General features: G+C 41.1%; 2 protein-coding genes across 10 annotated transcripts in view; both read right to left on the minus strand.

Moving 5' to 3' along the window:
* CEP152 (centrosomal protein 152) overlaps window positions 1–1,655 on the minus strand; it is a 77,101-nt gene extending 75,446 nt beyond the window's left edge. For all 9 annotated transcript variants that reach the window (XM_012442383.2, XM_012442382.2, XM_012442384.2 and 6 more), the window contains exon 1: window positions 1,548–1,655. The gene's annotated coding sequence lies outside the window, so the exon portion shown is untranslated. The remainder of the gene's footprint in view (window positions 1–1,547) is intronic.
* A 6,069-nt stretch (window positions 1,656–7,724) lies between these two features.
* Window positions 7,725–15,904, minus strand: part of SHC4 (SHC adaptor protein 4) — a 141,946-nt gene continuing 133,766 nt past the window's right edge. The window contains exon 12 of the mRNA XM_012442380.2: window positions 7,725–10,097. Coding sequence (XP_012297803.2) covers window positions 9,942–10,097 — 156 coding nt within the window. The 3' untranslated portion in view covers window positions 7,725–9,941. The remainder of the gene's footprint in view (window positions 10,098–15,904) is intronic.

The following is a 15,904-nucleotide window of genomic DNA, read 5'->3' on the forward strand; positions in this document are numbered from 1 at the left end:
ACAATAACATATTGTAATAAATTCTATAGAAGATAAAAGTACAAAGCACAAATTAACTTTTCCTAAGAAGAAAGGATAGCTTAGAGAAGTTTTACAGAAAAAACTGATTTTAGATTAGAAATAAATCTTAAAGGACATAATATGGCTGTAAGAACGAGGGCACTCATTCAGACAACCTGGGCTCAGTTCTGGCTCTTCTATTTATCAGCTGTGCGATCTTGGGCAAACTGTTTCTGCTGCTACGTTAATGAAATGGGGGTAAAAACAGTATCCACGTCAAAGACTGGTTCTGAGGAGTCACAAGATAATACAAGTAATTAGCACTATGTACCAATCAATACATTCTAGTTTTATTGCTATCGTAACATTATTACTGATTAATAGGAGTCTGCTAGCTACAGAAGAGGTTAAGGGAATCGAGAGGATTCTGCATATCTGAGAAAAGGTGAATGTGCAACCTATGAGAAATGTCACTTCAAATAATACAACCTCCCATGGAACAAAAGTGTCACCCTCCTTCAAGATGCCCTCCCCAAGCATGTTCCCCCATAGAATTAGCCACTTTTTTGCACTTTCAGACTGTATTTCTTATGCTTTTCTTATGGCTTCAACTTCAGCTTCTCTTTAGTTAAGTGCATTCACCTGTCTAGGGAGTGCATATAGATTGTCGCACTTTATGAAGGTATACGGTGATACTAGGCTTAAATCGACTCGAGTACATGATACGACATATAAAGGGTTGTAAACCCCCACAAAAGGGGTTTCGAAGAATTGCACTAGTTGGGAAATTCTCCTTACTTGCTGACATAACTCTCCTTCTAGAATGGAAACAGCCAGAGCACGTAGCCCGGTTTAGACTTGCAACACCTGGTGGAGGCGGCCTATTGACTCATTCGACAATTTACCAAGCACTGTTCAAGATGACAAAGTTTAACAGGACATGATAGAGGGAAATAAAATAGACATATAAACAAATGATCACACATCTTGTGATCAGTGCTAATGACAGCACTTTGGACAAATTGATTCAGGTTGCCCAGAGAGCAAAGCAAGTTATGCTAATACACAATAGGCATCCACCACAGGCTGACCGAATGACCTTAAGGAACTGTTTGGCTTCAGCTACCGCACTACAAACATGACCAAAGCTGCACGGGGCCCAGGATCCCCGGGGCTGCTGGCTTTGCGTGCAAGCGTCAATTGCACTAGGTCAACACACGTGCACAGAGCATCGACTGTGAGCCAGGCGTGACGCCAGGATGACAAAGGCAGGGTCCGCAGGGTAGGGTCCCAGGGCGACCCCAGCAGCCTGGAGAAGAGACGAGGCGGGCTTCCTGTATGTCACTTCCAAGTAGGATCTTGGAGGAATGAAGAGGTCTAAATGACGCGTTAAAGGCAAAAGCTGAGCCCGCAGCCTGCGGGCAGTCCACAAAAGCGGGATTTGGGGAGGGAGCAGATTAGCCCCCCGGGAAACCTCAGCTAGGATCCCGAGGACCCCGCAACTCCTCTAACCCCAGCTCCAAGCCCACTCGTGAATCAGAACTCACCGGAGGCCACGGAGGCTGTTACCGCGAGGAAACTCTAGACCTAGCGGAAGACCAGCTTCTAGCAAACCCCCTTACCCTAGCTCTAGTCCACTGGCTCCTTCCTAGTCACAACCGAACCTATGGAGCGGAAGCCCTTAAGGAACAGTCGCCTCCTTCAATCGCCGACTAGAAGCTCGCCCGGTGGGCGGAGCCGTGTCTGCTCGGGGCAGGGCGAGGAGAGAGAAGTCTCCGCCTTCCTCAAGCTTGGTTGAGAAGTCCGCCTGCTGTTGCAAAGTACGGCTGTTTGAAAGCGGGCGCCAGAGGTGGCGGGAAGCCGCCCCTTTGCGCCCATTGGTGAATTCGTGAGCCAATTACGAGGGGGTCACTCTGGAGTGGGCGGGCTGATCGGTTGCCTAGAGAAGCCGAAGCACCTCTCCTGCTACCTTCGACCAGGACGCACCGGCCTTACGGGGACCCCTCGCCCCTTTGGTACCGGAGACCGCAGCTGTGACTCGTGCCTCTTGCGCTTCAGCACAAAGAATCCCGTAGACTACCCACCGAACTCTTGCCTTAGAGGTTTTTGCATTTGCCCTTCTTGTTTTCTAAGGCGCCTGCTTCCCCATTACCTAACAGCCGTAGATGTTTTGCTTTGTTCTACCTTACTAGGTGCCGCTTTGTTTACATTTGTGCTTCTTTATAATTACTGATGACACATTTTTCCACGTGTCTATTCACCAGTCTAATGTCTTCGGGCGTGAGTGTTCTTGTCACTTAGGTGTATATTATTAACCTGCCCCTACAGACAGCGCCACCCAGTCCTCAGTAAAGCCCAGCACTGGTATCTGCCTTCTCTGGTTGAAAGGGTTCCAGTGAATAATCAAGGCATTGGTGGCAGCGGGACCTTTTTCCGTATGTACTGGCGTAGAGTAAAATGGCTGTTCAAGGCTCTTCGTAATGTGGCTAGTTTTCCTTTGCTACTTCACCATCCACCCCCCATGATGCCTACACTGACCCCTGTAACCCCATAAACTGGTATAGGGTTTGGCAAACAACAGGTAATTTAATCTTACAAACTGAGTTAACAATGGTTCCCAGGGCGATTTTTTTCTTAAGCTGTTTCTTTCACCTGCATTGCCTCTACCTTACTTCTTCACCTACTCAGTTTTCAAGATAGACTAGCACCTCCTTTGAAGCCTTTCATGACACACACTCGCTCACTTCGCAAAAATGATCTTTCCTACCTCTGTATACAGTGTATCCTATATATCCTATTATAGTTCTTATATCTACTATAAGTAGTTTTTGTGTGTCTGTTACACTCAGGACAATGTGAATATCTTGGGAATCTAACATGTTTCATGACGCTGGTAGGCACTCAAAACAATTGTGTTAAATGGGTAAATGAATAAATGGACAAAGAGATAAAGATTTTGGCGTGGGGGGAGCAGAAAAAGCAAATAAAAAGCATTCAAGTAAATGGCATTTGTTGAATCTGAGCCAAGGCTTCTTAGTGAGAACTAGATGCACTTTCCACTTTCACATCCCACCGAAGTCGATCCGTAAGCCGTATGTTGCATCCTGTGCGGGTTGTGATGGAGTGCTACAGCAAGAATGCCAGGTGATCCCTATGGACAAACAACTGCTTCTTAGAAGGATGAAAGCATAAAAGGTGTATGTGGGGGAAGCACATGAGGAGGGAGTGTTTATAATCTCTCACACAGTGCTTTACAGATGGGTAAATTATTTCACAAGCATTATCTCATTTGGTTCTCACTACAACACTGTCGGGGGAGGTGGCTAGGACAGGTATTCCTACCCCATTTTCCAGTTGAAGAAACTTACATAAAAATAAATTAAGTGACTTGTCCAAGGCTACACAGCTTATACAAGGCAGACAGAATTTGAAACCGGGTCCTTTATCTCCAAACCCAGAACTTATCACTACATACAAAATGTTAGTGAGACTAGCATATACGGGACAAAGAGGGAAAATAAAGAATCAATCAACCTCCCATCCTGCCATGCCTCTAAAAATGATTTTTGGTGGAGTTACAGATATATTCAATTAAATTTTCTTTGATCACCTGTCCTGTTTAAGTCCTGACCTAGGTGCAGGGCAGGACCCCTATACTCAAGGTACCAGCACTCTGAGTTACAAGATGCTTACATAGAAAGATAATGTTTACTAAATGTAGCAAGAGTAGAATAGGCAATAATTCTAGGGAAAGTGAACACCTATGGAGGAATCTATCAAGGCAGGTTTGAGGAAGAAGAGGAGGAGACAGCTCAACAGGCCAGCTGACTGGCATGAATGCATTTGAAGGCCAGACCAGCAAAAGTGCAAAAATCTTACATTGAGAGGTAAGTCTGGAAAAGTAGGCAGGAAAGAGGTAGTCCATAGAAGAGCCTGAAGCCTGGGAGAATAGGAAAGACTTTCTACAGAGGTCAGGCAATAGTATGCACAAGGAATGAATCTAATGTCCAAAGAAACACAAGCAGACAGAGGCATTCTGGGGTAACAAAGGCAAGTGTGGAGGAAGAAAGAAGAACTGCCAAGGATCTCAAATGCTGGACAAAAGCTTACCTGTGAAACGTTGGCTCAATGTTTGCTTTGCATGGTTTAAATGGGCACGCCTATGAACTGGGTGAGACATTTCAAACGTCACATTGTTGATGAGATGGGGTCCCTCCCACTAACAAGCATGTCTAAAGGTAAAGCTAAACCATCATTTCTCCTGTTTCCTCCTTTTTGGTGTCAAAGCTATCAGGTCAAAGCAATGCCACCACAGGTGTGCTATCCAAAGTGCTATCATCAAGGAGTGCTTTCCCCAAAGGAACACAGAACTTAGAGTAAGAAGATCTGAGTTCAAGTCCCAGCTCTCCCATGTACTAGCATTGTCCATAACAATTTAACCCTCAAAAGCCTCAAAGTCCTTATCTGAAAATAGGGATGATAATACCTACTTCTCAGGATTGTGGGCAGAAAAAAAAAATGAGATGAGATTGTATGAAAACACAGTATTGTCTTTCTATGTACTACGGCTTATTGGACTAGAGTACACACGGGGGTCTGAGGTAGCAAGGAAGAACCAGGAAGGTGTTCTGGGAGTGGATGGCAGAGAAAGACAAGGGTGAATGTATGCCAAGGGCAACAGGAGCTTATGGAATAGGACAAACAAGGGGTCTACACAAGGGATATGGCTTCATGAGAACAGGACAAAAACAGGAAGTGCTGGAGATGGAACGGGAGTACTTGGGAAAAAAGGAAGATCAGACCATTATTTATAATTCATTAACAGTATTTTGGGAACACCTACTTTGTGCCAAGCACTGTGCTAGGATCATTGAATATTGACATGTGGGTCAAAATGCCTGCTCTGCTCAAGCCCCTTCTCACAGAATCTCCTCCTGCTCACAGGCATTGTGACCTCACCACCACCACCATCCTATCACCCACAGTCCTGGCCAGACTTGACTGAATCAGAGCAGGAATACTAGACCCAAGCTGGGCCAATCTTATTCCCTTCTCAGATAACTAAGATTCCACAAAATTGAACAAGGTGGTGGCCATACAGAGGAGAAGCAGGCTTTTATTACACTTGTCTGTATTTTATGGGAAGTATGCTGCCTCCATGGCTGTGTCATATACTTGGTAGAGCCTAGACTGAAGATCATGAACTTTTGCACTGAAAACTATGGATCTGTCTGGTTCCTACACTTTGAAAAGCGGACAGTTTAGCTTTTCCTTGGATTCTGTGATAACTGAACCTTAAAAACCTTTTGACTTGAGCTGGCTTGGGTCATTGTAGAGGCTGAATCCTGTCCCCTAAAATTTCATGTCCACCTGAAACTTCAGAATATGACTTTATTTGGAAATATGGTTTTTGCTGATACAATTGTTTAATATGAGCTCATTCTGGTTTAATCCAGAATGCTAAACCATCATTTCTCCTTTTTCCTCTTTTTTGATGTCGAAGCTATCAGGTTAAAGCAATGCCATCATGGAAGTGCTATCCAAAGTGCTGTCAGCCCTAAGTCCAATGACTGGTGTCTTTATAAAAAGAGAGGACACAAAGAGACACACAGGGAGAAGACAGCCATGTTAAGGTAAAGGTGGTGATTGGGATTAGATTACCATAAGCCAGGGAACACCTGGGGCCACCAGATGCTGGAAGAGACAAGAAAGGATTTTTCCCGAGAGCCTTTGGAGAGAGCATGGCCCAGGCTGGAGTACAAGAGCACAACTATGGCTCACTGAAGCCTTGGCCTCCTAGGCTCCAATGATCCTCCCACCTCTGCCTCCTGAGTAGCTGGCACTACAGGTGCATGCAACACACCCAGGTAATTTTTAAAAATTTTTCTGTGGAGATGGAGTTGTGCCATGCTACCCAGGCTGGTCTCAAGCTCCTAAGCTCAAGCAATTGCCTGCCTTGGCCTCCCAAAGTGCTGTACAGGTGTTTACAGGTATGAGCCACTACTCGTGGCTTCTCTAGATGGTCCTTATTTATTCTTAGTTTACTAAGAATTTGTATCATAAATGGATGTTGAATTGTATCAAATGCATTTTCTGCATCAATTGATATCATGTGGTTTTTTTTTCTTTAGATTCTTAATATGGTGATTGATTTTCAAACATTGAACCAGCCTTTATTCCTGGAATCAACCTTAGTCATATTATGGTGCATAATTCTTTTTATATATTGGGGAATAATACTTGGTAATATTTTATTAGTGATTTTTGCATCTTATTCATAGAGATTTCATCAGTTTTCTTTTTTTGTGTGTGTGCTGTTTTTGTCTGGTTTTGATGCCAGAGTAATTTTACCTTCAAAATATGAATTGAGAAGTATTCCCTTCTCTTCAATTTTCTCAAAGCAATTGTATAGTATTAATGTTATTTCTTCAAATGATAGAGTTCTGCTATGAAACATCTGAGCCTGGAATTTCTTTTGCAGGAGGTAATTGTGAATTCAATTTTCTTAATAGTTATAAGGTTATTCAAATGATCAATTTCATATTGGCTAAATTGTGGTAGTTTGTACTTTTTGAGGAATTGATCTATTTCATCTAAGTTGTTGTCAAATTTATATGTGTAGAATTGTACATGGCATTCCCCTATTATTCCTTTGATGTTTCCAGGGTCTGTAGTGATAAATTCTCTTTAATTCACAGACTAAAATCATTTGTCCCTTTAGTAAGACTGTGGCAAACTATAGACAATTCATTTTTGACAACAATATGTTGATATTTAAATATTTTACACAGATGCAGATGGTATGTTTCACATATATTTGACATAGTGATTTCATATTATAATTATTGTGGGTCTATAATTCCAATCGTAAAAGGTAACAGGGACAAGTTCATTACTTTTCCATATATAATTACAAGTAATAAAATGGCAGAATTAGTAGAAGGAGTTGTAAGAAACATGAAGGCAGGATTAAAACTACCTCTGTAAGGTTGAAATGCTGTTGAAGTTGTTCTTTTGAGGCATTAACCAAGGCCTCAAAATATGGTTTGAATTTTAATAATAACAAGTTAACATTTTTGCCGTAATTCATTTATGGTTACCTGAATATGTACTTGTTTCTCTGCAAATTAGCTGTACTCGCTTACTGGCCTCACTGGTTAACCCAAACCCTCTCTAATGCTTTTAGAAGCTTGACTCTCGCCAAAGTCCTCTGTGCTTGATATACTCCACTTATTTGCCCTTCCAGATCTCCCCCTCTACTCTTTTCCCTCCCCTTCTGTTCTTACCTCCAGAACTGCATCAAGGAGCACCCTTGTTCTCTGTCTTCAAGTTTCTTGGGCCAGTGGAAAATCTCAGCAGAAGATATACAGGCGGAGCAGAAAAATGTTGGCTCATGAATGCCCCTCACTGCCTCTTAGTTGAGTCGGCAGGGCTGACTGCATTCCTCCACTACAGGCCACAGCTCCTAAAAGGCAGCTCTTGCACAGAACTCTCTCTCCAGATTCTGTTAGCTGTTCTTTCCCTTTCTGACTTTATTGGCCCCAGGGTACTGCATTCTCCCTCCTGATTTCCTACACTCTGCCCACACCTTTGTAAATAGTACCTTTATTAAACTCACCTGGAATTACCCGGTTTGAGTGAGCCGATGTGTTTCCCTGATACATACAAATGACAAAATTTCCAAATCGCAAACATCAGACATATTCTGTCAGTTGTCACAAAGCAATAACCATTTATTTTTTTAAAGTCATTTACAGGTATTTATAGGCAAATGGATTTCCACTTTAAGACAGATGAAGAATGTGAGATTAAAATAGCATGCAGACATTCCTTTTTTTGTTTCCTTTTGTTTCAACTGTGTCTGTGGTATTTTTAAGTGCAGTATTTGTTTATCTAACTACTATACTATTACAGTCAAGTACTGATTATCCATGTGTACTGCTGACACCATTTACAGTCACTGCATCTATTTGTATCAGGAACTCTTGCTACCAAGTTAATACTCTGCCCAGCTAGACTGAGACCACAGCCCTGCCCTGTCTCTGATAAAAGTGGTTAGACTACCCATACATTTCTACTATCTATACCCATGCTGATCCCCTTTATAAGGACAAATGATCAAGACCTAAGGTATATGAAAAACTGGCGAAAAACACATTAATTCTAGTTGTATGAGAGGAAACAAACCCATGTAAAAAATTAATGGCAGTAGAATAAAAATCATAAGTCTTTCCAGTAAAATATTAGAGTTCAGTTTGGTTGGTTTCTGATGATTTCTATCCAAAAGAAGTTTTATTTAAAACTTAGCAAATGTATCACAATCACAAAGATTAAGTTGTATCTACATAGCCAGAATGAAATGGAGTTAAGGCAATATCCAGATAACTCAAGATTAAAACAACAACAACAACAACAACAACAACAACAACAACAACAACAAAACGCTTTTCTTGAACGGGCAAGAAAAGGACATTACTCAAACCAAATCCACTTTTACCATCATTCCCTATATTATTCCAAAGTTTCAGTGTTTTAGACTGAATGGTTTGGGGTCTAAATGAGGTGAATGTTGATCTCAGGTGTGCCATTTATTCTGTGAGTATGGACACAGGATAAAAAAAGAAAAGCTTAATTTTTGACCTTAACTATACAGACCAGTTATCAATAACAACCTCTAACAAATGAAAAACGTGCTTTTTAAAGACTTATACTAACTTAGGACTGAAGCGGTCCTGTGAATTCACCTAGCCCGTTTAGCTCACTTTATAGACAAGGAAACTGGAATCCAAACAGATTCAGCAACTTGCTCAAGGTCACACTGATAAGCCCCAGCCTAATGCTTTTCTGTACACCATGCTCAATTACTCAGTTTACCAGTTGCTCTACATGTGGCAAATCTTTCCAAGTGCTTCATTCAATACGTTTTTTTCCTTCTGCATTTTTGTCTGATCATATCTATACAAAGTACAAAGCATACATGTAGACGAGAGACCGTGATTCAGTGTCGGCCAATCAAGAAGAAATTCTCCTATAATTTCAAATAAATTCTGTACTTTTACTAAGAATGAAACCAATTTGAATAGTAAATATGAAGAATACTGGTTTTGTTTGCCATCTTTTAAATCTCTACAGGAGTGGTTTTTTTTTTAATTGTTGCAGGAAGATGGGGAGAATATAATGAAATCAGAATTGGCTGATAGACTTGGCCTCTTCAGCTTGTCACATGCTGTATTTGAACAGTCTCAATAGCAAACACTGAGAAATGCTAGGCCAGAGAATTTGGGCCCCAATCCTTTTAACCAGCAAATAGGACAGACCAATGAAACAGACAGCCATGTTAGTGGCTTTTGATTTGATTCCACTGACATACACACAGTCTGAATTGAATGCCATATTTATTTTAACATTGCAGTAAAAACTGCTACTAAACAGAAAATGTAATAAAGTCAATAAGGCTCAAGAAAATTGCTTCTTATTTTTTTATAGCAAGAAAACCTTTTTTTTTTGGCAAATGGTTCTGTAGTCATAGAACATGAAGATAGTTAGAACTAACCTCCCCAATATGAAAATGTCCCCAAATTATCAAGTTGAAAGGCACATACCACTGCCCCAGCAGTTCATTCAAGTTGTCGTTAGCATGTGAAATTTTAGTTGTGCTTTTAGCTTGTTATCAATGCAATATGGCCTTAAAAAGTGACATCCGTGCATACATATAATTTCTTTTAAAATGACCAACCCTCTTCCTCTTTTCTGATTTTCATTTCTGAAGACCAACTTTTGTTAGTTCTTCATTTTATAGAGGACCTAGACCATGACAGTCTCAGAAAGATGCACTTCACAGTTTGTGCTGTATTTTATCTACAAACAAAGTTTAAATTATCTTTGTGTCCAATACAAAATGGAGTTTCTTCAAATATCAGTGTGATGGTGCTTCAATACTGTCATTTGTTGGAATGCAAAAGTCCTGGATTATTATCTTTTCTCACTGGTTGTTTAAGGCTTACTTCGCTTCCAGAAGAGACGATTGGCAAACTGTTATCCATATGGTATCTGATAAGGTGGCCAACATTATCAAACACATGATCCTTGGTCCTCACCTTGAAAAAGAAGTACAAATATATTCAGGTTAAATTATAGTAGTCTCCTGAAAGATATAAACAATCAGGGGGAAAATGCCAGATTTATCCCTAAAGTAGATATTTTGCTGAAAAAAGAAAAGGTACTTTTTTATTATTTTTATTTTTTTGAGACAGAGTCTTGCTCTGTCGCCAGGCTAGGGTGTAGTGGTGCACTCTCGGCTCACTGCAACCTCTGCCTCCTGGGTTCAAGCAATTCTCCTGCCTCAGCCTCCCAAGTAGCTGGGACTACAGACATGTGCCATGATGCCCAACTGATTTTTGTATTTTTAGTAGAGATGGGGTTTCGCCACATTGTCCAGGATGGTCTTGATCTCTTGATCTCATGATCCGCCCACCTCAGTCTCCCAAAGTGCTGGGATTACAGGCATGATCCACAGTGTCTGTCAGAAAAGGCACTTTTTTGTTTTTTGTTCTTTAGGAAACCAGAGTCTCACTCTGTCACCCAGGCTGGAGTGTAGTGGCACGATCTCGACTCACTACAACCTCCGCCTCCTAGGTTCAAGCAATTCTAGTGTCTCAGCCTCCTGAGTAGCTGGGATGAAAGGCATATGCCACCATGCCTGGCTAATTTTTTGTTTATTAGTAGAGATGGCGTTTCACCCTGTTCCCCAGGCTCGTCTCGAACTCCTAAGCTCAGGCAAATGCCCACCTTGGCCTCCCAAAGTGCTAGGAGAAAAGGTACTTTTAAACTCTGTATTCCCTAGTAAACAATTTTCTGATTCCCCATTACCATTTTAAAGCAACCATTCCTATAAGTTAGGAAAACGGTATGCACTTGTCACCCAATCCCAATTTGCAATCAGCCTCTTTGCAGTATTATTGTTTGGTATATCATGTCACTATCTATTTAACTGGTTTGTACACAAGCATGAATCCCAGGATTGTAATTATCTTCTGTCAAGCAGAGTGCTTCCCTATCACCTTGTCTCTGTCAGAAGCAGGCCCTTCTGGAGAAGTCCTACCTCCTACTAAGGGAACGTATTCTCTTCCTGGGTCCACAAGGGGGCGTAGTTTCGAGGGCAAGAACTTCCAGTGCCACCCCCGCCACCTCTACCCCCACCCCCACACCCCGCCATCCCAGAGACATAACGGTCTTTGCTTTAATTTTCACAGGCGTGGGAAAAGATCAAAAGTCAGTAACTCCAGAGGACGTTTAAAGGAACTCTTTTCATTGGCCAGGGGTCTTGGAGAAGGTGGGAATTCCTCCCAGGTTAACTGATTTCCCCCTCTGGGGTCCCCTTCCACTCTTCGTGGAAGCTGCTTTCTCTCTCCTGGATTCCATCTTTCTGGATTCTCTCTCTTAGTGTGAGAGGAGCTTTCCTTCTTGGTTTTCCCCCTCTGAGAACCCTTCTCACTCAGTGTGAGAGCGGCTTTTCCTTCTTCTCACTCAGTGTGAGAGCAGCTTTTCCTTCTCACTCAGTGTAAGAGCTAGCTGTTTCTCTCCCCTTCTCCTTTTTCCCTCTCTTTCTCTCTGCCTAAATAAATCACTTTTCTGGAAAACTCTTTGGGGTCTGATATTTTCTTTTGAGTGCACCTGCTGTGGTCCCCTCTCCCATTCTTGGGTGAGTGAGAGACCAAGAGCCTGGAAAAACACCCTCGTGCTCCCCTGTACCCTAAAACCCGGCAGCACTACCTCTCTTTGGAGGCTCAGCATTCCTGCCTTCTCCAATAAGCCTCCTCAGACCTTTCTAATAGGCATTCATGTCTCCTTCCCACAGACTTCATAGTAGCTGATTCACAGATATTTGTTGCATGGAACTTATGTTGTGCATGCCAAAGAAGTTCAATTTTCTTACACCATGCCTTCTGTGGAATTTCCTTTCTAGTACTCTATGCACCCGATGCATAGACAGAAGATGGACATTACTATCCATTGTAGCTCCACCAGCTTAGTGGCCTGGTTATACGTGTGCTCCTGTTTGGAGGGTGGCTAGGAACCATCCAGGAAAGGGAAGGCAGGCAACTAGGCAGCACCTTGTTACGTATTTCTGCTAGCTCTCCTACAAGGGATTCTTTGAGTTCTGTCTAGATGTTGGTTTTCAGCATGTTAAAATCATGCATAATTACTGGAACAATTAACACAATTTGAATATGAACTATGACTTAGATAACAGGGTCGTATAAATGTTAAGTTTCCTGATTTTGATCATTATACTATGGTTATGTAAAAGAATGTCTCTGTTCTGTTTGTTTGTTTGTTTTTGAGATGGAGTCTCGCTCTGTCACCAGGCTGGAGTGCAGTGGTGTGATCTTAGCTCACTGCAACCTCTGCCTCAAGCGATCCTCCTGCCTCAGCCTCTCGAGTAGCTGGGACTGCAAGTGTGCACCACCACGCCCAACTACTTTTTTGTATTTTTAATAGAGATGGGATTTCACCATATTGGCCAGGATGGTCTCCATCTCTTGACCTTGTGATCCTCCTGCCTTAGCCTCCCAAAGTGTTAGGATTACAGGCACGAGCCACCACACCCGGCTGAGAATATCTCTGTTCTTAGGAAATACACATTCAAGGATTTACAGGAAAGGACACAGTGGCACCAATTTGCTCTCGAATGGCTCCAAACCTCAAAGTGGTTTTCATCTCCTCCATCTCATTCCCATCCCACACCAAATCAGCTGACCAATCCTGCCATTCTATGTTCTTAATGCCAAGTCACTCTGCTCTCTTCTTTGTATTTCTTCTACCTCCATTCTGCCTCAGGCTTTCACTACTTTTTACCTAGAAGCCTCTACTTACTCTCTCTGTCCCTGGTCTTTCCCCTTCTCTTTCATCAATCCTGTATACAAGTGTCAAATTAATATTTCAAGTACAGAGATTGTAAACAGGCCACTCTCTGGCCGAATATACCATATGCTTTAGTTTGCTAGGGGATAGGATGGGGGAGGTGGGGGTTACCCACAGAGAATCTCAACTCTTGTGAATTAAAAATAGGAAGAGTTCCTATAAAACTCTGGTTTTATGACTTATTCAAAAAAAATAAAATCTGGTCCCACTGGGCCTCTGCTCTGCATGACAGTGATTGAAGCTGAGTGATTGACTGTCCCCCTTATATAGGATATGTGCCTTTTTCTGTGTACTCACTCTGTCCCCTGCCCAGCTTTATTCACTTACAGTATAGTCCTGGCCCCACAGACACTTGTGGTTGTAACCTCACTCAATAGAATTTTCTCATTGTGGTAAAAAACATATAATATGAGATCTGTTGTATATATATATGTGTGTGTATATATATATACACACACACACACACACACACACAGAACTAGTTAAAAACACAGTGCTGTACACTTAACAGATGTTTAAGTTTACAGTACAGTATTATTAAGTACAATATTATACAGCAGATCTTTAGAACTTTTTCATCTTGCATGACTGAAACTCCATACCCATCAAACAGGAACTATCCATTTCCTTGAGAATATTGTGGCATAGGACAGGATTTCCTTCTTTTCTTTTCTTTCCTTTTTTTTTTTTTTTTTTTTTTGAGCCACTGCACCCAGCTAATTTTTTGTATTTTTAGGAGAGATGGGGTTTCACCCTGTTAGCCAGAATGGTCTCGATCTTCTGACCTCATGATCTGCCTGCCTTGGCCTCCCAAAGTGCTGGGATTACAGGCATAAGCCACCACACCCAGCCGACTTCCTTCTTTGCTGTGGTTGAATAGTGTTCCACTATATGGATATACCATATTTTCTTTATCCATTCATCTTTTGGTGGATCTTTGTGGTCACCTCTTGACTATTGTGAATAATGCTGCAATAAACATGGGAGTGCAAATATCTTTTCAAGATCCTGCTTTCAGTTCTTTTGGATAATTACACAGAAGTGAGGATTCTAGATTATATAATAATTTTAAATTTTTTGAGAAATCTCCAAACTGTGTTGCATAGAGGCCATACAATTTCACACACCCACCAATAGTGCACGAGGGCTCCAATTTCTTCACATTCTTGCAAAGGCCTGTTATTTTCTTCCTATTTTAAAAAAATAATGGCCATCTTAACAAGTGTGAGGTATTGTCTCACTGTGGTTTTGATTTGCATTTTCCTGATGATTAATGATGTTGAGCAGGTTTTATATGCCCGTTGGTCATTTTTTGGTCTTTTTGGAGGAACCTCTATTCATTCAACTCCTTTGCCTGTTTTAACTGGTTACTTATTTTTTTGCTAATTTTTTTCCTTATGTATTATGGATATTAACTCCTTATCAGATACATTGTTTGCAAATACTTTCTCTCATTCTGTGGGCTGCCTTTTCACCAAGCTGTTGTGTTTTTTGTTGTTGTTCTGTTTTGTTGTTTTGTGTTTGCTGTGCAGAAGGTTTTCAGTTTAATGTAAAAGGGACTTTGCTAGTGTCCCTTTTGTTGCTTGTGGAAATACTAGTTTTCCTTCCGCCTCTACTTTCATTCCACTGATATCTGGTATGATGTCAGCCTCTTAAATTTATCAAGACTTGTCTTGTGATCTAACATATGATCTATTCTGGAGAATGTTTTCTGTGCACTTGAGAAGAATATGCATTCTGTTGCTGTTGGATGGAATGTTCCGTATATGTATGTTAGATCCACTTGTCTATAGTGTTGTTCAAGTTCTCTTTTTCCTCGTCGATCTGTCTGGTGTTCTATCCGTTATTGAAAGTGAGGCATTAAACCCCCCTGCTGTTACTGTTTTGCTCTCTATTTCTCCCTTTAGTTCTGTCAGTGTTTGCTTGATATATTTGGGTGCCCTGATGTGCATATATATTTATAATTATTAAATCTTCCTGAAGAATTGATCCTTTTATCATCATATCATGTCCTTCTTTGTCTCTTTTGACATTTTGACTTAAAGTTTATTTTATCTTATATAAGTATGGCCACTCCTGCCCTCTTTTGGTTATCATTTGCATGGACTATCTTTTTCTAAACTTTCACTTTCAACCTACATGTGTCCTTAAACCTAAAGTGAGTTCTTGCCAGGCATGGTGGCTCATGCCTATGATCCCAACACTTTAGGAGGCTGAGGCAGGTGCATCACCTGAGGTCAGGAGTTTGAGACCAGACTGGCCAACATGGTGAAACCCAATCTCCATTAAAAATACAAAAATTAGCTGGGCATGGTGGCACACCCCTGTGATCCCAGCTACTCGGGAGGCTGAGGCAAGAGAATCACTTGAACCCCGGAGGCAGATGTGGTAGTGAGCCCAGACTGTGCCACTGCACTCCAGCCTGGGTGACAGAGCAATAATCCATCTCAAAAAATAAAATAAAATAAAGTAAGTTTCTTACGGATAGTGTGTAGTTGGATCCTGTTTTTTTAATCAATTCAGCCACTCTAATCAATTCAGCTTTTTGATTAGAGAGTTTAATACATTTACTTTAAAGTAATGATTAATGGAGAAGAACTATTACCATTCTATTACTTGTTTTCTGTCTTAAAGCTTTTTTTTTGGTCTAGTGTTTCCTCTTTCTGTCTTTCTTTGTATTTCATTAATTTTTCATAGTGAATAGGCTTGAATTCCTTTATCATTTTGTTTTGTGTATCTTCCCTAAGTATTTCCTTTGCGGTTACCGTGGGGCTCACATAAAACATAGCTATAACAATCTATTTCAAACTGATAACAACTTAACTTCACCACGTACAAATACTCTACACTGTTATTTCTCCACCCACAATTTTATGTTATTGATGTCACAAATTACATTTTTAAATTTTGTGTATTCATTAACGTATTCTATAGTTATATAGTTATTGCTGCATAATGACATTTTGGTTAACAACAGACT

Source organism: Aotus nancymaae, unplaced genomic scaffold (genome assembly GCF_030222135.1).
Source record: "Aotus nancymaae isolate 86718 unplaced genomic scaffold, 86718_ANA_hifiasm-v0.15.2.pri h1tg000062l, whole genome shotgun sequence".
Lineage (NCBI taxonomy): Eukaryota > Metazoa > Chordata > Mammalia > Primates > Aotidae > Aotus > Aotus nancymaae.